Here is a 27652-nt window from a genome sequence, read left to right on the forward strand (position 1 = left end):
CCCCACCAGCTTCAGGCGGGGACCGTTGGGGAGCATCCTGCAGCTGGGGATGGGACGGATTCAGACAGGGGCTCGTGGGAGGGGGATGGCTTCCTGAGGGGTCTGTCAGGGGCCGGGGGTGGAAGCGTCCTACAGCCGGGGGAGGAGGGGTTCTGGCGGGGGTTGGAGAGCATTGTTGTGTGGGCCAGGGGGGTGAGTGCAGGATGGGGAGTGTGGGCGGGGAGGGGGGTGTGGGCCGTGGGCGGGGGGTGTTGTGGGGGGGGTGTGGGGCTGGTGGGGATGTGTGGGGCCGTAGGGGGTGGGCCTTGGGGCGGGGGGAGGAGGTGGTTGGGAGATTGTGGGGGGATGGGGTTGTGTGGCCAGTTGGAAACCTCCGCCGGCCATCCTGAGCTCCAGTAAACTCACGATGGCACAGGAAGGGGCGGACCGTCCTGCGGAGCGACAGGAGGAAAGACCAACCTACCCGGTGCTGAACGGAGAGGAGATCGATCTGCGCACGCGCGGTTTTTAAGATTTTTCAAACCTCACTTACTTTTTACATGAGACCACCGATCGGAACAAAACTTGGTGCAATCGCAGCACAATGACTAGTGGGGTACCGTAAGGCTCGGTGCTGGGACCGCAGCTATTTACAATATACATTAATGATTGTGATGAAGGGATTAAAAATAACATGAGCAAATTTGCAGATGACACAAAGCTGGGTGGCAGTATGACTGTGAGGATGCTATGAGGATGCAGGGTGACTTCAACAGGTTGGGTGAGTGGGCAGATGCATGGCAGATGCAGTTTAATGTGGTAAATGTGAGGTTATCCACTTGGGAGGCAAAAACAGGAAGGCAGATTATTATCTGAATGGTGTCATGTTGGGAAAAGGGGAAGTACATCGAGATCTGGGGATCCTTGTTCATCAGTCACTGAAAGTAAGCATGCAGGTACAGCAGGCAGTGAAGAAAGCGAATGGCATGTTGGCCTTCATATCAAAGAGGAGTTGAGTATAGGAGTAAAATGGTCCTTCTGCAGTTGTACAGGGCCCAAGTGAGACCACAGTGGAGTATTGGGTACAGTTTTGGTCTCCAAATTTGAGGAAGGACATTCTTGCTATTGAGGGAGTGCAACGTAGGTTCACCATGTTAATTCCTGGGATGATGGGACTGTCATATCTTGAAAGAATGGAGCAGCTGGGCTTGTACACTCTGGAATTTAGAAGGATGAGGGGATCTTATTGAAACATATAAGAATATTAAGGGTTTGGTCACGCTAGAAGAAGGAAACATGTTCCCGATGTTGTGGGAGTCCTGTACCAGGGGCCACAGTTTAAGAATTAGGGGTATCCATTTAGAACGGAGATAAGGAAAATCTTTTTCACAGAGATGGTTGTGAATCAGTGTGAATTCTCTGCCTCGGAAGGCAGTGGAGGCCGGTTCTCTGGATGCGTTCAAGAGAGTGTTAGATAGTGCTCTTAAAGATAGCAGAGTCAGGGGATATGGCGAGAAGGCAGGAACGGTGTACTGATTGTGGATGATCAGCCATGATCATTGGATGATCAGCCATGATCATATTGAATGGCGGTGCAGGCTCGAAGGGCCGAATGGCCTACTCCTGCACCTAATTTCTATGTTTCTATGTTTCTATCATATTGAATGGCGGTGCTAGCTCGAAGGGCCGAATGGCTCCTATTGTCCATTGTCTATATCGTCTCCGATGTTTTTCCAAATAAAAGCAAATCCTACCCCTAACACTATTCTCTGGTAATTTACCTACCACTGACATAAGATTCACCGACCACCCAATAATTTGCTGGATTATCTCTTTGGCCTTTCTTAAACAAAAGAACAACATTGACAATTCTTCAGTCCTCTAGGTCCTTGCCTGTCAAGGCCAATAACATTTCCTCTTGCATCCCGCAGTAACCTGGGATAAATCTCGTCAGGTCCCGGAGGACTTATCCATTCTAATATTCTTCAAGAGATTCATCACCTTCCCCTCCCTTCTTGATAGCAACATGCTCCAGAATATTAACATACTCCTTTTTTCCCTCAATATCCACTGTCCTTCTCCTTGACGAATATCAACTTCATCAAGTAATCATTTAGTATCCTATCCACTTTCTCTGGCTCCAGGTATAAATTCCCTGTTTTGTCCTTGCATCGTCTGACACTAGCTACCCCCTTGGTTTTAATGTAGGCATAAAATGCTTTTGGATCTTCCTTAATCCTAATGGTAAAGAACTGATTTTCCTTTATTTCCTGCTTTTTTTGTATTCCTCAAGAGCCCTATCTGATTCCAAACATTAAATATGCTTCCTTTTTCTTTCCAGGAAAATAATATAGCTCAACAGGTGACTAAGGAACTCATGCAGCAGCAGGGAGGGGTTCTGAACATACATCGCTGCCTGGGCACTCTTCCAGGCAGGGGCGGAAAACCCGGGGGGGGGGCAGAGGGGACACGTCCTCCCATGTTTTGAGAGGTGGGGGATATCCCCCCCAAGTTTTTGTAATCCGGATTGTAAAACCCGGTGAAATTACCGCTTTCCGCCAGACAGTGGGGGTGGGACTGATGATCGAGGGCGCCGATTGGACGAGAGAGACGTCGATCAGCAGGCAATGGGGGCAGGACATGATGATTCAGCATGATCATTTGAGGGGGAGGAGTGTGGGGGTGGGACTGAGGTTAGAGTGATTGGAGGAGGGAGACGTGGCACAGGCCTGCACTTCATCCGCAGCCAGGATCGATCCCGGCCGGCTCTCCAGCGCTGTCCCGAGTGCCCACCCCACGGGTGGCCAGAGAGGTCGGCAGCAAAGGTCCTCCGCTATAGGATCTTTGGTCGGGAGTCAGACGGGAGCTGTAACCCCAGGCCCACTGCCAGCGCAGAGAAGCAGCGTTAAACCCAGCTCAACTCTGCCTGTCCCACCAGGTGAGCCTACAGCCCTTCCTGAACTTGCGGGAAATATGGCCAGCGCGGAGAAGCAGCGCTGGTGTCATGTCAGTCCAGACAGGGCTGTAGTTAACCCGGTGAGACAGGCAGAGTTGAGCTGCATTTAGCGCTGGATTGAGCCTCCGAAGCCTCGCGCACGCGTGTGTGCGTGAGTGTGCGGATGACCGCCAAAATATTGTGTCCCCCGGTCACCTCCATGTTTTGATAGCGAGTTCCGCTCTTGCTTCCAGGCAGGTGGGACTTGTACAAGGAGAGGTTGCACCTAACTGGAGGGGTACCAATATCCTCGCAGAGAGATTTCCGTGCTACTTGGGAGGGGTTAAACAGGAGGCAGGAGGTGTGACCCAGGAGGTCAGCAAGTGGAAGGATTGAGAGGAAGGTGGAGGTTAGGTCAAGTAAAGCTGAAAGAAAGGACAGGCCCCAGCTGGAGTAAGGTGCAGATCTGGTTATCACACCAGAGGAAGTATGTGTTAACACTGTAGTGAGTGCCAAAGAGAATTCACAGGGATGTTGCCTGAGATGGAATTATGAAGAGAGACTGGAAAGGAGTGCGTTTGTTTTTCTTGCAGCAGATGAGGCTGAGGGGAGACATAATAAAAGAGTAACACTTTTGAGATGGTCAAGGGGCACTGGTGAGAATTTTTTCCATGTGCATAAAACTTTTTAGTAGTTTAGTTTGGTTTATTGTCAAAGTAAAATCCTTTTTGTTGAGTGCTATCCAGTCAGCAGAAAGCCTATACATGATTACAATCGAGCCGTCCACACTGTACAAATACAGCATAAAGAAAATAACGTATAGTGCAAGATAAAATCCAGTGAAGTTCGATTAAAGATAGTCCAAGGGTCTCCAAAGGGGTAGATGGTAGCTCAGGACCACTCTCCAATTGTTGATAGGATGGTTCAGTTGCTTGATGACAGCTGGGAAGAAGTGTCCCTGAATCTGGAGGTGTGCATTTTCACACCTGTACCTCTAGCTGATGGGAAAGGAGAGATGAGGGAGTGACCAGGATGACACCGGTCCTTGATCATGCTGGTGGTCTTGCCGAGGCAGTATGAAGTATAGATGGAGTCAATGGAAAAGAGGTTGGTTTGTATGACGGTCTGAGCTGCATCTAAAATTCTCTGCAATGTCTTGTGGCCTTGGATGGAGCTGTTCCCAAACCTTGTTGTGATGCATCCTGATCCAAGACCCTGTACAACTGCAGTAGAACCTCCCTGCTCCTGTACTCAAATCCTTTTGCTATGAATGCTAACATACCATTCGCTTTCTTCACTGCCTGCTGCACCTGCGTGCCTACTTTCAATGACTGGTGTACCATGACACACAGGTCTCGTTGCATCACCCCTTTTCCTAATCGGCCACCAGATAATAATGAGAATACACATGAGAACAATCAAGCGATACACAAGTACAACAGGTAAAGCAAAGAGAAAAATATCAGAGTACAGAGTTTAGTATTACAGTGATATAATGTTACAGTTACAGAACAAGTGCTGCTAACACAATTGCAAGGTCTGCAATAATAATAATAATAATACATTTTATTTATGGGCGCCTTTCAAGAGTCTCAAGGACACCTTACAAAAATTTAGCAAGTAGAGGAAAAACATGTAAGCGGAATGAAATAAATAGTAGAGACATGACTAGTACACAAATTAAAGACAGAATTCAATTCAAAACACAATATGAGGCAATTCAAGCACAGATGAAAAGGGAGGGGGACGTGGGGCTAAGGATAGGCAGAGGTGAAGAGATGGGTCTTGAGGCGGGACTGGAAGATGGTGAGGGACACGGAATTGCTGGATCAGTTGGGGGAGGGAGTTCCAGAGCCTGGGAGCTGCCCTGGAGAAGGCTCTGTCCCCAAAACTGCGGAGGTTGGACTTGTGGTAATGACAAAGGTTGTCTGTTCAGGTATATAACCTACCTATAAACCGAGCTATAGTAGGCTGTGGACCAAGAATATAAAGAAGGAATATAAAGAAGGACAGTAAAAGCTTCTTTAGATATGTCAAGGGAAAAGGAGTAGCAAAGTCAAATGTGGGTCCCTTGAAGGCAGACACGGGTGAAATTATTATGGGGAACAAGGAAATGGCAGAAGAGTGAATAGGTACTTCGGATCTGTCTTCACTAAGGAAGACACAAACAATCTCTCAGAAGTACTGGAGGACAGAGGATCTAAGGGGGTCGAGGAACTGAAATAAATTTTCATTAGGCGAGAAATAGTATTGGGTAGGCTAATGGGACTGAAGGATGATAAATCCCCGGGGCCTGATGGACTGCACCCCAGGGTCCTCAGGGAGGTGGCTCTAGAAAGAGTGGATGCATTGGTGATCATTTTCCAATGTTCAATAGATTCAGGATCAGTTCCTGTGGATTGGAGGATAGCTAATGATATCCCACTTTTCAAGAAAGGAGCGAGAGAGAAAACGGGGAATTACAGACCAGTTAGGCTGACTTCGGTGGTGGGAAAGATGCTGGAGTCAATTATTAAAGAGGTAATAATGGGGCATTTGGATAGTCCAAGTCAGCATGGATTTATGAAAGGAAAATCATGCTTGACTAATCTGGAATTTTTTGAGGAAGTGACAAGTAAAATGGATGAAGGGGAGCCAGTGGATGTAGTGTATCTAGACTTTCAGAAAGCCTTTGAGAAGGTCCCGCACGGGAGACTGGTGACTAAAATTAGAGCACATGGTATTGGGGGTAGGGTGTTAACGTGGATAGAAAATTGGTTGGCAGACAGGAAGCAAAGAGTAGGAGTGAACGGGTCCTTTTCAGAATGGCAGGCAGTGGCGAGTGGAGTGCCGCAAGGCTCGGTGTTGGGGCCGCAACTGTTTACCATATATATTAATGATTTGGACGAAGGAATTAGGAGCAACACTAGCAAGTTTGCGGATGACACAAAGCTAGGTGGCAGTGCGAGCTGTGAAGAGGATGTTAGGAGGTTGCAGGGTGACCTGGACAGGTTGAGTGAATGGGCAGATGCGTGGCAGATGCAGTATAATATAGATAAATGTGAGGTTATCCACTTTGGTGGCAAAAACAAGGGGGCAGATTATTATCTCAATGAGGTTAGGTTAGGTAAGGGGGAGGTAGAGCGAGACCTGGGTGTCCTTGTACACCAGTCACTGAAAGTTGGCCAGCAGGTACAGCAGGCAGTGAAGAAAGCTAATGGAATGTTGACCTTCATAACAAGAGGATTTCAGTATAGGAGAGGTTCTTCTGCAGTTGTATAGGGGTCTGGTAAGACCACATCTGGAGTTTTGCGTACAGTTTTGGTCTCCTAATTTGAGGAAGGACATCCTTGTGATTGAGGCAGTGCAGCGTAGGTTCACGAGATTGATCCCTGGGATGGCGGGACTGTCATATGAGGAAAGATTGAAAAGACTAGGCTTGTATTCACTGGAGTTTAGAAGGATGAGGGGGAATCCTACAGAAACATATAAAATTATAAAAGGACTGGACAAGCTAGATGCAGGAAACATGTTCCCAACGTTGGGCGAGTCCAGAACCAGGGGCCACAGTCTTAGAATAAAGGGGAGGCCATTTAAGACTGAGGTGAGAAAAAAAGTTTTCACCCAGAGAGTTGTGAATTTGTGGAATTCCCTGCCACAGAGGGCATTGGAGGCCAAATCACTGGATGGATTTAAGAGAGAGTTAGATAGAGCTCTAGGGGCTTGTGGAATCAATAACCGCTGAGTTACTCCAGCATTTTGTGTATATCTTCAGTGTTAACCAGCATCTGCAGCTCCTTCCTACAAATTCCCAGCACCAGTAGTTCTGCTCGAATGCTATGGGCACGTTCCTAAGAAACTTGATATTTTGGAGTAGCACATGAAAAAGACAATGTTGTCAATGTTGGAAAGGTAGTCTGACACCACAAAGTTTTAGACTCACAATACCCGAGTTATTCTGCCTGTAGGATTTTTAAAGATAATGTTTCAATAGTAATGTTTATTTTTGTTACTGCAAGCTAAAAATACTAAAGCTGTACCTTAGGTACACAAAATTGCTGGAGAAACTCAGAGGGTGCAGCAGCATCTATGGAGCGAAGGAAATAGGCGACGTTTCGGGCCGAAACCCTTCTTCAGACTTTACATTGTTTATTAGTGCTGTAGCATAAGTGTCAATAGATGTTTGTTAATTTCAATGGCTACCCTCGGTTAAAATAGCAGCTGCATTTTTGAGAAACAATGGTGTTTCAATACTGCAGGAAGGTTATATAGAAAACAATTTTTGGTTACCTACACAATTTAAATCCAAGACCGCTTTTTTTCTGCTAATAAATTCCCAAAGTAACATTTAAGTAGTTACTCCATTTTTTTGTCTATCTATGGGGAGTGATGTTGGGATGAGGGTGTGTGAGAGCGGAAGTAGTGTGTGTGAGAGAGGGGTTGTGTGTGTGAGAGAGAGGGGTTGTGTGTGTGAGAGAGGGGTTGTGAGAGAGAGGGGTTGTGTGTGTGAGGGGTTATGTGTGTGTGAGGGGGGAGGATGTGTGTGGGTGTGGCGGAGGGGATGTGTGTGTGTGTGTGTGTGAGAGGGGATGTGTGTGTGTGTGTGAGAGAGGGATGTGTGTGTGTGTGTGTGTGAGAGAGGGGTTGTGTGTGTGTGAGAGAGGGGTTGTGTGTGTGTGAGAGTGGATGTGTGTGTGTGAGAGGGGATGTGTGTGTGTGAGAGGGGATGTGTGTGTGTGAGAGGGGGTGTGTGTGTGTGTGTGAGAGGGGATGTGTGTGTGTGTGAGAGAGGGGTTGTGTGTGTGAGAGGGGATGTGTGTGTGTGAGAGGGTGTGTGTGAGAGGGGTTGTGTGTGTGTGTGAGAGGGGTTGTGTGTGTGTGTGTGAGAGGGGTTGTGTGTGTGTGAGAGGGGGTGTGTGTGTGAGAGAGGGGATGTATGTGTGTGTGTGAGAGGGGATGCGTGTGTGAGGGGTTATGTGTATGTGTGAGGGGGATTGTGTGGGTGAGAGCAAAGATCTTAGAGCTATAAGATCTTTGGGTGAGAGGGGAGGGAGTGGGGTTTGGGGAGAGGCAACTTGACTCTCCAGCCCTTGCGCTTCCAGTTAGTTGCAGCAGGGGTGGACTATGTGATGTCACAGTGGGGAGGTGCGTACACGCAGTAAGCGCCGCGCTACTCGCTGTGTGCGGGCTGAGTCTGGAGTAATAGTGGTGAAGCATTGCTGAGCCTTGGCCACAGCGCCACTGAGCCGCCCTGCGACAGTAAGCTTGTGGATTGAAGCCGGCCTGAGCACGCACAGTGAGTGATACACAGTCGAGCCAGCGTTGGGCAAGAGTTTGGTGGCAAGAACCCAGCGCCACAATGAGGAACACCGCGATACAGTCCCGCCCCGAGCTATAGCTCCCACTAACCTGGGCTCCCCCAAACCCGAGACCTTTGCTGGCTACCCCTCTGACCCGGGCCCTCCCTTTGACCCAGCCCACCCCACTAACCCGGGGTCCCCCCCCTCTAACCTAGGCCCTCCCCATAACCCGGTCCCTCCTCCCACTAACCCGGTCCCAACCCCCACTAACCCCGGCTCCCCCAGGCCAAGGTCTCCCCTGATTCCCACTGTCTCCTTCGGCTCAGTGGATGAACGAACACTGGTTTATCTTGCTCTCCCTGCTGGGTCACAGTGTTCCTCGCTACTTGCTCGCTCACCACAGTGCTCTTCTCCCAGTGGCTCGTCGCTGCAACGTTCTCAGTTCAGCTCCAGGCCAGTGCTTCAACTTTGGGGACGATGCTGTTGTGTGTCAGGTATTGGGGCTGTAATACGCTTCATATGCACAGGAAATGCCAGAAATAGATGTGAGTAGCATCAGGGTCAGAGATAAACAAGATAAAGACGATTTAGTTGGGAACAGAATGCTGGTCAGTGAGATAAGAAACTGTTAATGTCGCCACAATCAGAAACGGAGCCAGGCCGTTCGGCCAATTCAGTATGCACTGATCATCAACCTACATCCTATTTCAGGTGCCAATGCCATACCATTTGACATTTACTCCAATTCTTTCACACGTTGGACACTATTATGAATAATATTCTTAAAAATCTTTTAGACCAAACTCTTATGCTTGCAAGTTCACCAGGTGAGGTAAGATGCAGTTAGGCAATGTCAGTCAATGTTCACAGGCTGATGCAGATTATTTATATTTAATGTTTCTCACAACATGGAAGGCCATTTTGCCCATTGATGCAACGCTGACTTGTGGAGTCACTCCGTCCTATCCCTCACATGTCCTGCAACCTATTTTTTTTCACATTACACTAGGGGGTAATTTACAGGAGTTATTTAATTTATCGACGTCTTTGAGATGTGGGTGAGGGATCACAGAAAGAATTTGCAAACCTTGCAGTGTCAGAGGCCAGGATCAAACCCAGTTTGCAGGAACTACCCACACGGCACCAGAGGCAGTGGTTCACGTCTGGAGATCACATAACCTCTCCAAACTCCTCTGTTTAATAGGTAGCAAGAATGAAAGACCCAAGTCAGAACAAGAATATTCCAAGCATCAACAATGACGACGTAATACTAAATGGTCACTCGTTCGATGACGATAATCCCTTTGCAGAGTACATGTGGATGGAAAACGAAGAGGAATTCAATAGACAGGTAACAACTGCTGTGGATGTTTATATATTGTCAGATGCAACAGAAACGTGCTCCAGCAATTGCTCAGAATGTAACCTACATATATTTAACTAGATTGATTAGTGTCAATGTAACATATCAAACTATTGTACACTTAAAATTCACATAATGAACATACAGTGTAACATAGAAACATAGAAAATAGGTGCAGGAGTAGGCCATTCGGCCCTTCGAGCCTGCACCGCCATTCAATATGATCATGGCTGATCATCCAACTCTGTATCCCATCCCTGCCATCTCTCCATATCCCTTTAGCCACAAGGGCCACATCTAACTCCCTCTTAAATATAGTCAATGAACTGGCCTCAACTACCTTCTGTGGCAGAGAATTCCACAGATTCACCACTCTCTGTGTAAAAAAGGATTTTCTCATCTCGGTCCTAAAAGACTTCCCTCTTATCCTTAAACTGTGACCCCTAGTTCTGGACTTCCCCAACATCGGGAATAATCTTCCTGCATCTAGCCTGTCCAACCCCTTTACAAAATTACAAGAATTTTATAAGTTTCTATAAGATCCCCCCTCAATCTTCTAAATTCTAGCGTGTACAAGCCGAGTCTCCAGTCTTTCTTCATATGAAAGTCCTGCCATCCCAGGAATCAGTCTGTATGCGAGTGTATTATGCGATCAGGCCCCTGATACACTAGCTGGATGGAGTAACTTGGACAATTAGTCCGTCTTTTCTGCAAACAAACTTTTGCTGGCTTGCTGTGCTGCTTTCCGAGTATATTTATACAAACATGAGGACATATTTTCTAGAGTTAAGACAGGAAAATTCCCCAAACACAATTTATTGAAAACTGAATATTCTGGAAATATGTAGGAAGGAACTGCAGATGCTGCTTTAAACCAAAGATAGACATAAAAAGCTGGATGGAGTAACTCAGCAGGTCAGACAACATCTCTGGAGAAGAGGAATAGGTGACGTTTGAGGTTGAGTCCTTTCTTCAGACAGAGTCTGGGGAGAGGGAAACGAGAGATATAGACGGTGATGTAGAGAGAGGGTAGAGACAAAATGCTGGAGTGGCTCAGCGGGACAGGCAGCATCTCTGGAGAGGAATGGCTGATGTTTCAGGTTGAGACCTTTCTTCAGACGAAACGTCACCCATTCCTCTCCAGAGATGCTGAGTGACTCCAGTATTTTATGTCTACCTTCGATTTAAACCAGCATCTGCAGTTCTTTTCTACAAGTGATGTAGAGAGATGTAGAACAAATGAATGAAAGATATGCATAAGAGTAAGATGATAATAAAGGAAACATTCCATTGTTGGCTGTGTGCTAGGTGAAAATGAGTACAGACAGCGAGACTCAACAAGACGACTGAAGTTGGTACGACTTGGGTGGAGAAAGAGGGGATGCAAGAGTTACTAAAGTTAGAGAAATGAATATTCATACCACTGGGTTGTAAACTGCCCAGCCAAAATATGAGATGCTGTTCCTCCAATTTGCGTTTAGTTTGAGATGCTGTCCTCGTGCCTCGTTGATAAACTGGGTGAGAAAAAACAGGATAGAGTCAAGGTATGGAAAAATCCGTTCAGAGCGCAAGAATAGGCAGACAAAATAGGCCTACGAGAACAGTGCTGTTTACATCTCGGGTAAGGGGTAAAAGCAGGCAGTGTGGAGTTGGGGCACTATCACAAAAACACCTATGATGTGTCCAATGATATTTTCTCACCAGCACCCCACACATATCTCTGGAATCTTTGGCTTTCTCCTACTTCTGTTCTGATGTCCACCTGCATCATTATCCTAAAGCACCGACTGAGGTTCTTATACTTGGGTCTACTTAACCATCACCAGTTTCTCTCCTTCTTTCCACTCTCATGTTGCTTGGTTGATATCTAATCCGGAATGAGAGGATGAAATCACAATTTGCTAGAGATTCTTAATTAGTGGGTCAATGTTCATGGAGATAGAACCAAATGTAACATCTTCAATGGGTCATCAACGCATACATAAAGTACATGTTAGGAAGACTGAAACCATCGTCCTTTGATTCCCATTGCCAACTCACTTTTCAATGCACAGACTCCATCCTTGTATCTGTCCACTCTTTGGAGGTTAATCCTCTCTGTTTAACTTCACTCAGCTGGGCTTTAGTCTTCTATCTTCTATGTAGTTTTTTTTTGGGGCGGTTGGCAAACAACTTTTTAGTGCATTACCGCCACCAACTGGTATGGAGTGTGGACCAAATAACATTACAACTTATATACTAATAACCTATATCTTTCCGAACAAATTGGTTACCCTGAGACAAAGCAACAGGATTTGATAGCACTTATATGAATTCTTTTGTAAAATATCTATTAAATCAAATTGTACTTTTTCTTTTCTGAATCGTTCACTCATTTGTCTTCTTTCTTCCTCATACCTCTCACAATGTATAATTACATGCTCTATTGTCTCTTCTTGCCCACAGTATTCACATCTGCCTGTATTATGCTTGCCTATTATAAAAAGTGTACTGTTCAGACCAGTGTGTCCAAATCTGATTCTTGAAATTACTGTCTCCTCTTTTCTGTTTTTTTCCTGCACATCTCATTTCTCCCATTTTCCTCTGGACTCTGTAGAACCACCGTCCTTTCCGCTCTTCCTCCCATTGCTTTTGCCATCTTTCCTTCAGTCTTTGCTTAATAATGTCTTTGATTTCAGTTTTACCTATGTTAATACTTAAATCAATCTTCTTTTTGTTACCTCTTTTGCTACCTTATCTGCCATTTTGTTTCCTCTAATGCCAATGTGTGCTGGTACCCATAAAAATATGACTGTAAGCCCCATCATTTGAATTCTGAATAGTGTTTGTTGTATTTCAATCAAAATGTCTGGTCTACTGTCTGAATGGCTGTGCTGTAAACTCTTTATTGCTAAACTTGAATCTGAACAAATAACTGTCCTTAAAGGCCTAGTATCCTCGACCCACTGTACCGCTAACAGTATTGCAATCATTTCACCTGTGTATACTGAGACCTCATTATTGATCCTCTTCCCTACTTTGATGTGAAATTCTGGTACAATAAATGCTACCCCTACTTTATCTACTGAATCTTTTGATGCATCTGTATAAATTTGGACAAAGCTTGGGCTTTAGTCTATGTGCCCTCTCCATTATTTGCCCAATTCTGCCTGAGCATATATTATGCAAAAATCCTCACTTGTTTTCTTATTTTCTCTGCACTCAACTGCTTCACTTGTCCCTTGGTCAATCTTGCATTTACAACTTTCCCTGCAATTTGGTTCATCCCAAGCACTGCTGTCCTCGTATTAATTCAGCCAATTTACTGATTGCTACTGTGCTCGTTAATTTTGGTATTGGTTGAGCATTGGTTTGATTTTGAAATTTCTAATCTTGTTTTCAAATCCCTCTATAAACATGACAGTCCCTCTTCACCTGGCTAACTGCACCAGACAAATCATTTTTTTGCTCCACAATTTGATAGTCACAGTTTCAGTTATTTAGGCCTGCCTTAAATACCCGTTGAAAATCACCATCTCCTGCTCTCCTTCAGAAGTTTAAGCAATTAGCCTATTTAACTAAACTGTCAATGAGGTGGCACAGTGGCGCAGCAGTAGCGTTGCTACCTTACGGTGCCAGAGACCCGGGTTTGATCCCGACTACGGGTGCTGTTTGCACGTTCTCCTTGCGACCATGTGGGTTTTCTCTAGTGCTCCGGTTTCCTCCCACACTCCAAAGACGTACAGGTTTGTAGGTTAAATGGCCTCTATTAATTGTAAATTGTCCCTTGTGACAGTGCCAGTGTACAGGTTTATCGCTGGTCGGCGTGGGCTGAAGGGCCTATTCGTTCATTGGTTCATCTGCTTTAACCACAACACTCCTTGCATTGAAAAACACATACTTCAGACCATCAGTGTCACCATATTCCTTCACTTCTCTCTGCCTGTCTTTCCTTCGAGACTGACTAGTCATAAGTTCTACCTTCCCATCACTTCTTCATTTGCTGACATTCTGCTCTGGTTCCCACACCTCTTCCACGCTAGTTTAAACCTTCCTAGGAAACATTAGTGAACCTCCCGGCAAAGTTCAGGTGAAACTCATCCCACTTGTAGAGGGCAACTCTGGTCCAGGAGTTAAGACAAGAGTGTTTTATTGTCATACGTCCCAGATAGAACAATTAAATTATGCAGCTGGGCAGCTGCTACAGATGTAATGCTCATGGGAGCTGAAACTCTCCCTGCAACAGCAGCTTACCATTGCCCGAACTGCCATTGTCACTGCACTACTACGAGAGGAACTCATAAAAAATAAAATAATACCTCATCTTATTTTACTCTCTACCTCGGCTCAGCCTCCTCACTGAAGCCTCCTGAGCCTAACCCAAACGCTTGCCCTGGAACAGCGCTTTCATCTCAACACGCACGTTCTCCCAACACAGCCATCTCAATAGTCTGCTCAGCTATACCTCCCCTTGTTCTGATTTGCGGCTGTGCCTCTTTACTTCTCTGCTCTGCCTCGGGCCTCAATACTGACTGGCTCTCTGATTCCCAAACTACTCTCTCTTAATTCTCTCGCTGTCTTTCTGCTTTAATCATACAGGAAGGGAACGGACCCTTTGGCCCAACTTGTCCATTGCCAACCAAGATGCCCCGTTTGACACATTAATCGCTCAACCTTTCTCATCATTAAGTCGTAAACTATGAAATCAAGACTCTCAGCCCACCTGTCTATACTAATCCCGTTGTCGTGAGCTTTTCCTGTGGCCTTCAATGTCATGGCAATTCAAGTACTCATCTAATTACTTCTTAAATGTTACAGGTCATCTTCTCTACCATCTAATTAGGAAGTGACTTTTAGAGTTCTATGTACTGTTTGATTAAAATATCTTGTTTAAATCCATGCAGTTGTCCTACTGCTTATCTTAATCTATGATGTCTGATGATAGACATCTCTACTGAGGGGAAATTATTTCTCCATCTATTCTATCAATGCCTTTTATAATTTTGAACACCTCAATTCTGTCCTCAGTCACCACCACTCCAGAGAACCAATTCCAGTCTACCTGGCCTCCTGATAACTGAAACACGCAATCCCAGGAGGGAAAAAAGGGACATGACATAGATTTGGCAGATACGGTAAAGGAGAACCCATAGATGTTCTCCAGGGATATTTGGGACAAAAGATGAATCAGGGAGAGAATGAGGTTGTTTATGTGTGGAGGAATAGGATTATGGGCGAGGTGTTGAATGAATACAGATCCAACCATTTCCCTCTCATCACACTCACCTCTGCCTGGTGCAACTTGTCCTCGTAGAAACATAGAAACATAGAAAATAGGTGCAGGAGTAGGCCATTCGGCCATTCCCTTGTCCAAATCCTTTTGCTATGAATGCTAACATACCATTCGCCTTCTTCACTGCCTGCTGCACCTGCATGCCTACTTTTAATGACTGGTGTACCATGACACCCAGGTCTCGTTGCATCTCCCCCTTTCCTAATCGACCACCATTCAGATAATAGTCTACTTTCCTGTTTTTGCCACCAAAGTGGATAACCTCACATTTATACACATTATACTGCATCTGCCATGCATTTGCCCACTCACCCAGCCTATCCAAGTCACCTTGCAGCCTCCTAGCATCCTCCACACAGCTAACACTGCCCCCCAGCTTCGTGTCATCCGCAAACTTGGAGATGTTGCATTCAATTCCCTCGTCCAAATCATTAATATATATCGTAAATAGCTGGGGTCCCAGCACTGAGCCTTGCGGTACCCAACTAGTCACTGCCTGCCATTGTCAAAAGGACCCGTTTACTCCTACTCTTTGCTTCCTGTCTGCCAGCCAGTTCTCTATCCACATCAATACTGAACCCCCAATACCGTGTGCTTTAAGTTTGTATACTAATCTCTTATGTGGGACCTTGTCGAATGCCTTCTGAAAGTCCAGAAAATCCACTGGTTCTCCCTTATCCACTCTACTAGTTACATCCTCGAAAAATTCTATAAGATTCGTCAGACATGATTTACCTTTCATAAATCCATGCTGACTTTGTCCAATGATTTCACCACTTTCCAAATGTGCTGCTATCCCATCTTTAATAACTGATTCTAGCAGTTTCCCCACTACCGACGTTAGACTATCTGGTCTGTAATTCCCTGTTTTCTCTCTCCCTCCCTTTTTAAAAAGTGGGGTTACATTAGCTACTCTCCAATCCTCAGGAACTACTCCAGTATCTAAAGAGTGTTGAAAAATTATCACTAATGCATCCACTATTTCTGGGGCTACTTCCTTAAGTACTCTGGGATGCAGCCTATCTGGCCCTGGGGATTTATCGGCCTTTAATCCATTCAATTTACCCAACACCACTTCCCGGCTAACCTGGATTTCACTCAGTTCCTCCATCTCATTTGACCCCCGGTCCCCTGCTATTTCCGGCAGATTATTTATGTATTCCTTAGTGAAGACAGAACCAAAGTAGTTATTCAATTGGTCTGCCATGTCCTTGTTCCCCATGATCAATTCACCTGTTTCTGACTGCAAGGGACCTACATTTGTTTTAACTAATCTTTTTCTCTTCACATATCTATAAATACTTTTGCAGTCAGTTTTTATGTTCCCTGCCAGTTTTCTTTCATAATCTATTTTCCCTTTCCTAATTAAGCCCTTTGTCCTCCTCTGCTGAACTCTGAATTTCTCCCAGTCCTCTGGTAGACTGCTTTTTCTGGCTAATTTGTACGCTTCATCTTTTGTTTTGATACTATCCCTGATTTCCCTTGTTATCCACGGATGCACTACCTTCCCTGATTTATTTTTTTGCCAAACTGGGATGAACAATTGTTGTAGTTCATCCATGCAGTCTTTAAATGCCTTCCATTGCATATCCACCGTCAACCCTTTAAGAATCAATTGCCAGTCTATCTTGGCCAATTCATGTCTCATTCTTTCTTTAAGTTCAGGACCCTTGTTTCTGAATTAACAATGTCACTCTCCATCCTAATGAAGAACTCAACCATATTATGGTCACTCTTGCCCAAGGGGCCACGCACAACAAGACTGCTAACTAACCCTTCCTCATTACTCAATACCCAGTCTAGGATAGCCTGCTCTCTCATTGGTTCCTCTACATGTTGGTTTAGAAAACTATCCCGCATACATTCCAAGAAATCCTCTTCCTCAGCACCCTTGCCAATTTGATTCACCCAATCTATATGTAGATTGAAGTCACCCATTATAACTGTTTTACCTTTGTTGCACGCATTTCTAATTTCCTGTTTGATGCCATCCCCAACTCCACTACTACTGTTAGGTGGCCTGTACACAACTCCCACTAGCGTTTTCTGCCCTTTAGTGTTTCGCAGCTCTACCCATATCGATTCCACATCCTCCAAGCTAATGTCCTTCCTTTCTATTGCGTTAATCTGCTCTCTAACCAGCAACGCTATTCCACCTCCTTTCCCTTTCTGCCTATCCCTCCTGAATATTGAATATCCCTGGATGTTCAGCTCCCAGCCTTGGTCACCCTGGAGCCATGTCTCTGTGATCCCAACTATATCATAGTCATTAATAGCTATCTGCACATTCAACTCATCCACCTTATTACGAATGCTCATTGCATTGAGACACAAAGCCTTCAGGCTTGTTTTTACAACACTCTTACCCCTTATACAATTATGTTGAAAAGTGGCCCTTTTTGATTTTTGCCCTGGATTTGTCTGCCTGCCACTTTTTCTTTTCGCCTTGCTACCTATTGCTTCTACCCTCATTTTACACCCCTCTGTCTCTACGCTCACACATTTAAGAAACCCTTTCCCTTTAACTCCATTCTGAACTATCCCATTCGACACCCCACCCCCCTTATTCAGTTTAAAACCACCCGTGTAGCAGTGGCAAACCTGCCTGCCAGAATGCTGGTCCCACACCTGTTAAGATGCAATCCGTCCCTTTTGTACAGTTCCCCCTTACTCCAAAACAGATCCCAGTGATCTGAGAATCTAAATCCCTGCCACGTGCACCAGTTCCTCAGCCACACATTCAGGTCCCGTATCTCCCTTTGAAGAATCTCGCCAGCACGAGGAACTGGAAGCAAACTGGAGATAACAACCCTGGAGGTCCTGCTTTTCAGCATTTTTCCGAGCTCTCTAAAGTCACGCTGCAGAATATTCATCCCCTTCTTTCCAACATCGTTTGTGCCGACATGCACTACCACTTCCGGCTGTTCACCTTCGCCCTTGAGGTCCGTGACATCCTGGATCCTGGCACCAGGAAGGCAGCACACCATCCTCGAATCCCGTCTGTTGCCGCAGAAACCCCTGTCCGTACCTCTCACAATGGAGTCTCCCACTACAATGGCGTTGCCTGACGTTGGCCTTTTTGGTTTTGGCTCAACAGCCCTATTCGCATCGCAAGCCAGTCCGCCGCTCAGTGTAAAAACGTCTTCTGTCCCGACAGCTTCTAAGTGGGTGAACCTGTTCACAAGAGGTACAACACCCGGGGACGTTGGCATTCCATGCTTCCCTCCCTTTCTCACTGTCTCCCACCTTCTCTCTTCCAGTACCTTAGGTGTAACAATCTTACTGTAGGACTTGTCGAGGAACGACTCCGTTTCTCGGACGAACCTGAGGTTATCCACTTGCTTCTCCAGTTCCCCAACACGGTCCTTCAGGAGCTGTACCTCAATACCTTTGCTGTCCGGACGCCTCCATTACAAGAGTGAGGCCGCATGCAAACCAGAGGAACAGGACGTTATGTTGCGCTGGGATAGCTTACTATCTAATGGTATGAACATTGAATTCTGCAATTTTAGTTAATTAACCTCTCTATGGAGAAGATAGATTTAGTGGGGTTTTGGGCTAAATGCAGGCAGATGGGACTAGTGTAGATGGACTTGTTGTTAGGTGTGGGCAAGTTGGGCCAAAGGGCCTGTTTCCACACTTTATGACTCAATGACTCCAAATTCAAGGGACCTGATCAAGTGTATCAAAGAATATTGAGAGAAGCTGGAGAAGAAATTGTTGGGCTACTGGCAGAGAATTTTGTACCATCGATAAATACTAGTGAGATGCTGGAAGAATGGAGGGTGGCTGATGTGCTTCTACTTAAGAAAGGCTGCATGGAAAAACCTGGGAGCTACCGACTGATGAACCTGATATCGGTGGTGGGTACATTGACATTAAATTATTGTATGGAGATAGAACATAGAACAGTGCAACACAATGACAGGTCCTTCGGCTCCTATGTCTGTGCTCAAGATGATGCAAAAGCAAACAAATTATTTTTGCCAATACGTGATCTACATCCATATATTCGCTGCATACTAATATTGCCTATGCAAAAACCTCTTAAACGCCTCTGTAGCATATGCTTCCAAAACCAGCCTTAGCAGCCCGCTTCAGGGTATAGCATATGGCTTGCTAGCCAAAAATATCAGCGGGATGCCAAATGTTTTTTCAGATACTTAAAGAGTAAAAAAGAGGCAAGTGTGTACATTTGACTACTGGAAAATGATGCTGGAGAAGTAATAATGGGGAACAAAGAAATGGCGGATGAACTGAATAATTATCTTACATCAGTTTTCACAGTCGAAGACACCAGCAACATGCCAGAAGTTCAAGAGAGTCAGGGGGTAGAAGTGAGTGCATTCGCTACTACTAAGGAGAAGGTTCTTGTGAAGCTGAAAGTTCTGAAGGTGGATGTCACCTGGACTACAGCCCAGGGTTCTGAAAGAGGTAGCTGTAGAGATTGTGGAGGCATTAGTAGCGATCTTTCAAGAATCACCAGAGTAGGTAACAGCTCCAGACGACTGAATAATCGCAAATGTAATTCCATTGTTTAAGAAAGCAGCGAGGCCAAAGAAAGGAAGTTATAGGCCGGTTAGACTGACTTCAGTGGTTGGTAAGATTTTAGTCTATTATTAAGGACATGATTTCTGGGTATTTGGAAGAATATGACAAAAGAGGCCGATGTAAGCCAGCTTTCCTTATGGGGAAACCTTGTCTAACAAGTCTGCCAGAATTCTTTGAAGAAGCAAATAGCAGGATAGACAAAGGAGAGTCAGTGGATGTTGTTTACTTGGATTTTCAGAAGGCCTTTGATAAGGTGCCGCACATGAGGCTGCTAAACAAGATAGAGGCCTATGGTATCAGAGCAAAGGTAGGAATATGGATAGAAGATTGGCTGACTGGCAGAAAAGAATAGGAATAAAGGGGGGCTTTTCTGGTTGGCTATCTGGTGACTAGTGATGTTCCACAGGGGTCGGTGTTGGGTCCGCTACTCTTCACATTATGGACGGTGGCTTTAACGATACGAAGAGAGATGGAGGGGCAGGTCGTGTTGAGGAAGCGGGGAGTCTGCAAAGAACTAGGATGGGTTGGGAGAGTGAGAAAAGAAGTGGCAAATGGAATACAGTGTAGCAAAGAGTACAGTCATGCACTTTGGCAGAAGGAATCAAGGTGCAGACTATTTTCTAAATGGAGAGAGTATTCAGAAATCGGAGATGCAAAGGAATTGGGGAGTGCTAGTGCAGAATTCCCAATATATAGGTGGAGTGGGTAGTAAATAAGGTAAATGCAATATTAGCATTCATTTTGAGAGAACTGGAATATACAGTGCCCTCCATAATGTTTGGGACAAAGACCCATCATTTATTTATTTGCCTCTGTACCCCACATTTTGAGATTTGTAATAGAAAAATTCACATGTGGTTAAAGTGCACATTGTCAGATTTTATTAAAAGGTATTTTTATACATTTTGGTTTCACCATGTAGAAATTACAGCAGTGTTTATACATAGTCCCCACATTTCAGGGCACCATAATGTTTGGGACACAGCAATGTCATGTAAATGAAATTAGTTGTGTTTAGTATTTTGTATTTTGTTGCATATCCTTTGCATGCAATGACTGCTTGAAGTCTGCGATTCATGGATATCACCAGTTGCTGGGTATCTTCTCTGGTGATGCTCTGCCAGGCCTGTATTGCAGCCATCTTTAGCTTATGCTTGTTTTGGGGGCTAATCCCCATCAGTTTTCTCTTCAGCATATAAAGGCATGCTCAATTGGGTTCAGGTCGGGCGATTGACTTGCCCACTCAATAATTAACCATTTTTTAGCTTTGAAATACTCCTTTGTTGCTTTAGCAGTATGTTTGGGATCATTGTCTTGCTGTAGAATGAACCGCCGGCCAATGAGTTTTGAGGCATTTGTTTGAACTTGAGCAGATAGGATGTGTCTATACACTTCAGCATTCATTATGCTACCGCCATCAGCAGTTGTATCATCAATGCTGATAAGTGAACCAGTACCTTCAGCAGCCATACGGAAGGTTAGAGGCCCCCGACCGCTGGAGGACAAAGAAGGGAAGATATTGAAACTTTTTTTCACCTTCCATCACAGTGAGGAATGTGGAGGAATCACTGTGGTGGATGTATATGTTAAAATGTATTTTGTGTGTTCTGTGACCTCTTTATTAGTATGACAGTATGGCAAATCAAATTCCTTGTACGTTGTAAAACATACTTGGCTAATAAAGTAAGTATGAGATTGAGTAAAGTAAACCAGTGCCTTCAGCAGCCATACATGCCCAGGCCATAACACCCCCACCATCGTGTTTCACAGATGAGGTGGTGTAACAAGTAGCCTTTATTGTCAGTAACAAGTAGCTATTGTTGCCTTGCAGTCCTACATAAAGTACAACACACAACACACAAAACACACAAATTAACATACACCACAGTGAGTTCACCAGGCACCTCCTCACTGTGGTGGAAGGCAAAAGTCTTAAGTCTTTGTCTCATCCCTTATTCTCCCTCTGCGCCGAGGCCGCTGCCGCTGTCCCTGCCGCCGCTGTCGTCCACTGGGCCCGCGGTCGGGTCGAGTGGCCGCTGCCGCCGGAACGTGCCCCAGCTCCGAGTTCTGGTCGCCGCTGTCCCCGCTCCGAGGCCAGGCCGCCGCTGTCGCTGTCCCCGCTCCGAGGCCAGGCCACCGCTATCGCTGCCGCCGTCCCAGCTGCTGCTGCCGCCGTCCCAGCTCCGAGGCCAGGCCGCCGCTGCCGCTGTCAAAGCCGCCGCTGCCGCTGCCCAGCTCCGAGTTCTGGTCGCCGCTGCCACTGCCAAAGACGCCGCTGCCCAGCTCCGAGTTCTGGTCGCCGCTGCCGCTGCCCAGCTCCGAGTTCTGGTCGCCGCTGCCGCTGTCCCAGCTCCGAGGCCGCCAGCTCCGCCAGCTCCGCCATTAGGCCTCGGCGCAGGCGGAGACGGGGGATACGACAAAAGAAGTCGCATCCCCTGAAGGAAGAGACCAAAAACGTGTTCCCCCCCCACATACACAACATAATAAACCAAAAATCAACTAAACAGGACAAAAGAACAACACAAAAAAAGAAGAAAAAAACAGACAGACTGCAGGCGAGCCGCAGCTGCTAAGGCAGCGCCGCCATCTTTCGATCTTGGGCAGTTCCTTCTCTTCTCCATACTTTGCTCTTGCCATCACTCTGATATGTTAATCTTTGTCTCATCTGTCCACAAGACCTTTTTCCAGAACTGTGGTTGCTCTTTTAAGTACTTCTTGGCAAACAGTAACCTGGCCATCCAATGTTTGCAGCTAACCAGTGGTTTGCATCTTGCAGCGTAGCCTCTGTATTTCTGTTCATGAAGTCTTCTGCGGACAGTGGTCATTGACAAATCCACACCTGACTCCTGAAGACTCCCCAATCTGTCGGACAGGTGTTTGGGGATTTTTCTTTATTATAGAGAGAATTCTTCTATCATCAGCTGTGGAGGTCTTCCTTGGCCTGCCAGTCCCTTTGTGATTAGTAAGCTCACCAGTGTTCTCTTTCTTCTTAATGATGTTCCAAACAGTTGATTTTGTTAAGCCTAAGGTTTGGCTGATGTCTCTAATAGTTTTATTCTTGCTTCTCAGTCTCGTAATGGCTTCTTTGATTTTCATTTGCACCACTTTGGTCCTCAATCAATCAATCAATCAGATTTATTCATCACATACACAATAAAGTGCAGTGAAATGAATTTGCCAGCAGCTGTACAATCAAAAATGAACACACAATACACAATAAAAATTTAACACAAACATCCACCACAGCATTCTTCACTGTGGTGGAGGCACAAAGTACAGTCAGTCCTCCTCCATTGTTCCCCCGTGGTCGGGGCCATAAACCTCCGCAGTCGCCACTATGGGCGACCGGATGTACAGGCCCTCTCGTCGGGACGGTAAGTCCCGAATTGGCACTTCCCCACCGGAGACCGCGGCTTCAGGATGTTGTAGGCTCTTCGGGGATCCCCGGCGAGGGAACCCAGGCTCCAGATGGTAAGTTCACGCCGCCCCTCATGTTGATAAACAGCAATAGAAGTTTCCGAAGGTGATGGAAAGACTGGTGGAAAGACCCCTGTGAAGCCATGTGCCCCAAACATTACGGTGCCCTGAAATGGGGGGACTATGTATAAACACAGCTGTAATTTCTACATGGTGAAACCAAAATGTATAAAAATACCCGTTAATAAAATCTGACAATGTGCACTTTACCCACATGTGATTTTTTTTTAATTACAAATCTCAAATTGTGGAGTACAGAGGCAAATAAATAAATTGGGTCTTTGGCCCAAACATTATGGATGGCACTGTAAAAGCATGGATGTAATGCTGAGGCTTTATAAGGAGCAGGTCAGGCCATATTTTGAATATTCTGAGCAGATTTGGGCCCCATATCTGAGGAGGGATGTGCTAGCATTGGAGGGAGTCCAGAGGAGGTTTACGAGAGTGATCCCAGGGATGATTGGGTTAATGTATGAAGAGTGTTTAACGGTACTGGGCCCGTACTCACAGGAGTTTAGGATGAAGGAGTATCTCATTGAACCTTACTGAATTTGGAGGTCAGTTGTACACGACATTGGTGAGGCTGCATTTAGTGTTGTGTAATATTGTGTTCAGTTTTGGTCACCCTGTTGTTGCAAAGATGTTGCTGAGCTGGAAGGTGTGCAGAGAAGATATATGAGGACGTTGCCAGGACTTGAGGGCCTGAGCTATCGGGAGAGCTTCATTCAGTAGGCTAGGATTTTATTTGTTGATACACAGGAGGATGAGGGTGATCTTATAAGATCATGAGTGTCTAAGACCAGAGGGCACAACCACGGAATAAAAGATATATTCAATTAGATTGTCAGAGGCTGATTAAGGATAGTCAGCATAATTTTGTACGTGGGAGATTATGTCTCACAAATCTGATTGAGTTTTATGAAGATGTGACCAAAAAGATTAATCAGGACAGAGCTACAGACATATATATGGATTTCAGAAAGGTATTTGACAAGTTTTCACATGGTAGGCTGCTCTGGATGGTTAAATCGTATAGGGTCCAAGGAGAGAATGTACAATGCATGATTAGTAAGTTTGCAGATAACACTACAGTGGATGGTAGACAAAAATGCTGGATAAACTCAGCGGGTGAGGCAGCATCTATGGAGCGAAAGAATAGGCCTTCCTGCCGGTCACCAGGGCGAATTCGGCACAGGGACTCTAACGGCCGCGACACAACGCTTCCAATGCCTCTGACGGCCCGGGACTCTTGCACTTAGGCTGCTCCATGGCAGGAGCTGCAGCGAGCGACTTGCCAGCTCGGCAAACTCTCGCCAGCCCAGCAAACACTCGCCAGCCCCGGCTCCCCGTCCGCATCTGTCCCTGCCGCTGCTTTTACGTCCCGGGCTCTCCAACACTCGCGGCCCATGCAGTTGATATGAGTTTTGAAATTCTTGTTGATCACAGAATTTCCCACGACAGAACATGAGATTTTGTCAAAATGCATGAGTCTCACGCTCAATGCGTGAGAGTTGGCAGCCCTGGGTAAAGAAAGAACTGCAGATGCTGGAAAAATCGAAGGTAGACAAAAATGCTGGAGAAACTCAGCGGGTGAGGCAGCGTCTCTGGAGGGAAGGAATGGGTGACGTTTCGGGTTGAGACCCTTCTTAGGGTGTTGACCCGAAACCTTAGAAGGGTGTCGACCCGAAACGTCATCCATTCCTTCTCTCCAGAGATGCTGCCTGTCCCACTGAGTTGCTCCAGCATTTTGTGTCTCACTTCAGTTTAAACCAGCATCTGCAGTTCCTTCTCACAAGACGATTTTGAAGCTAGTACCACTCGGGTGGGGTGGGACGGAAAGAGAGGGGATGTTAAAGAAATCGATATTCATACTCAATCAGGGAAATTAGTTGATATCTGTCTTTAAATTGATATTTTGTTCATCTTTAAATATGTCTTGGATTCATGTATCGTGGGAACAAATAAGCAAAGGCAAGATGGTAAATATAAATTACAAATGTCAGAAAATGAAACTTGTAGAGATGAACTTTGCCCTTCACTTTACAAAGAATAACCTTGTGGATTATGCAGTAAATGCCATTCAAATTCAAATACTGCAACCTTGGGATAATATTATTCATGTTCAAATCCGATAGGTAAGTTGATTTGTTCAATATTATAATTAATTCAAAGATACAGCGTGGAAACAGGCCCTTCGGCCCCTCGAGTCCGTGCTGACCATCGATCACCCGTTCGCACTGGTTCTATGTTATCCCACTTTCTCATCCACTCCCTACACACTAGGGGACAATTTACAGAGGGCCAATTAACCTTCAAACCCGCACGTCTTTGGGATGTGGGAGGAAACCGGAGCACCCGGAGGAAACCCACGCGGTCACAGGGAGAATGTACAAACTCCACACAGACAGCACCCGAGACCAGGATCGAACCCGGGTCTCCGGCGCTGTGGGGCATTAATTGTAATGCTAATACATGGGCCTCCGCTGATATGCCGGGATGATTACCCAATATTACTGATTATTAATCCATTGTATTATTGATTATATATGTTGCACCCGTTCTCCTTTATCTGTACATTGTGAGCGGCTTGCTTGCATTTACCGGATAGTACGCAACAAAAGCTTTTCCCTGTACCTCGCTACAGATGGCTATAGTAAACTAAATCAATCTATTTACATATATCTGTGTGTTGTTGCTTTAACCGGCCTGTTAAGATGCAGCAACTGAGAATGTCATTGTTCTGATGTCGCTGCACGTGACAACTAAACACTCTTGTCTTCATTCTACACTTGAAATTACCACAATGACATTTAAACGGCATTTGGACAGGTACACGTCAAGTCAAGTCAAGTCAATTTTATTTCTACAGCACATTTAAAATCAACTCTCGTTGACCAAAGTGCTTCACATCAGTGCAGGTACTAACGTGCTACATACAGTGGTACATAGATCTAACAATACATACATAAACACATCCATACAGCGCTCCCTCAGAGGACCTCAAGAAAGGCGTGAGAGTAGAAATAAGTTTTAAGTCTAGACTTATTTCTACTCTCAAGCCTTTCTTGAGGTCCTCTGAGGGAGCGCTGTATGTATGTGTCTAGACTTAAAAGAGTTGATGGAGGGGGCAGTTCTGATGGGAAGTGTGGAGTGTGGCGGCAACTAATGGCAGTGGCTCGACTGCAGTCCATCTGTCTTTTTTAAATTGTTTGTCCCGTTAGATGTATGTTTTTGGTTATAATTGTTATTATTTTTTAGCTGTGTATATGTGAGGGGGTGGGGGAAACCGTTTAATCTCTTCTCTGTACGGGGACCCGACTTTTTCCCTGTCGGGTCTCCGGTGTCGTTGGGCCTAACATCATGGAGCCGGCGGCGGCCTCCAAGCAGAACCAACCTGAGGACTTCAGTCGCGGAGCCTGTGACCTGCCATCGCGGAGCTGGCCGACTTCGGAGCGGGGAGAGCTGTGGTGGCGCGCGGCTGCAACCCGACTTCGGAGCTTCGGAGGCTCCGGCCGCAGGCCCGGTGGACAGGAACATCGGGAGCTCGCAGGTCCCTGGTGGGAGACCGCTTTTCGGAGCTCCTGCAATGGCAACTTCTCCCACCGGAATCGCGGGGTTTAAATGACTCGGAGGCGGGCCTAACATCGCCCGGCGTGGCTTAAACGGTCGCGGGACTTACCATCGCCCGCCGGGGGCTTTAACATCGTGAGCCCCAGTCGCCTCTACGCTGCAGTTGGAATGCTGGACCGTGGGAGAAGAACAAAGGGAAGAGATAAGACTTGTGCCTTCCATCACAGTGAGGAGGTGTTGGAGATTCACTGTGATGGATGTTTGTGTAAATTGTGTTAAGTGTGTATCTTGGTTTTTTGTTTTGGTAATGTCATGAGTGGTGGAATGCAATTTTGTTCAAACCTTGTCTGTTTGAATGACAATAAAAGGCATTCTATTCTAAGAGGGATGCTGTTCCATAGTCTAGGTGCTGCAACCGCAAAGGTGCGGTCGCCCCTGAGCTTATGCCTAGACCGCGGGATGGTCAGTAATCCCAAGTCGGCCGATCTGAGGGATCTGGAGGTGGTGTGGTGGGTAAGCAGATTTTTGATGTAGGTGGGGGCAAGCCAGTTAAAGGCTTTGTAAACATAAAGAAGGAGCTGGAAATTGATTCGGAACCGCACAGGGAGCCAGTGGAGAGAGGCCAGAATTGGGGTGATATGATCCCTTTTTCGGGTGCCCGTCAGGTGTCTCGCTGAGGCATTTTGGACCAATTGCAGGCGGGACAGGGATGATTGGCTGATGCCAGTGTAAAGTAATCAAGGTGGGAGGAGATAAATGAGTGGATGATCTTTTCAAGGTGGTCAAATCGGAGGAAAGATTTTATTTTAGCTATCGCTCGAAGAAGAAGCTAGCTTTTACCACGGCATTGACTTGTTTGTCAAATTTCAACGCAGAGTCAAATATCACACCAAGGTTTTTGACGTGAGGTTTGAGTAATGGGGTAAGGCTTCCAAGGCTGCCTGCTATCATTTTGATGGGTTCTGAGGGGCCGAGTAGGACGACCTCAGACTTACTCTCATTTAGTTGGAGGAAGTTCTGGGCCATCCAATACTTTATATCCTCGAGGCAGTGGGTAAGGCTGAGTAAATTTGATCGTTTGTTGGGTTTGAGGGGGAGATAGAGTTGTGTATTGTCTGCATAGCAGTGGAAGGAAATGCCATGCCTTTGGATGACTTGGCCTAAGGGGAGCACATGGGCCTGTCCCACTGAGGCGACTCTTTTGGTGACTGTCAGGGACTAGTTTT

General features: G+C 45.9%; 1 protein-coding gene across 3 annotated transcripts in view; it reads left to right on the forward strand.

Moving 5' to 3' along the window:
• Window positions 1-8512: 8512 nt before the first annotated feature.
• Window positions 8513-27652, forward strand: part of paip2 (poly(A) binding protein interacting protein 2) — a 63753-nt gene continuing 44613 nt past the window's right edge. The window contains exons 1-2 of one of the 3 annotated variants that reach the window (XM_033030020.1): window positions 8513-8687; window positions 9398-9544. In XM_033030020.1, the coding sequence (XP_032885911.1) occupies window positions 8523-8687; window positions 9398-9544 (312 nt within the window). In that variant the 5' untranslated portion in view covers window positions 8513-8522. Of the gene's footprint in view, window positions 8688-8719; window positions 8739-9397; window positions 9545-27652 lie in introns of those variants that run through there. The other 2 variants (XM_033030021.1, XM_033030022.1) reach the window with 2 other exon arrangements.

Source organism: Amblyraja radiata, chromosome 11 (genome assembly GCF_010909765.2).
Source record: "Amblyraja radiata isolate CabotCenter1 chromosome 11, sAmbRad1.1.pri, whole genome shotgun sequence".
Classification (NCBI taxonomy): Eukaryota; Metazoa; Chordata; class Chondrichthyes; order Rajiformes; family Rajidae; genus Amblyraja; species Amblyraja radiata.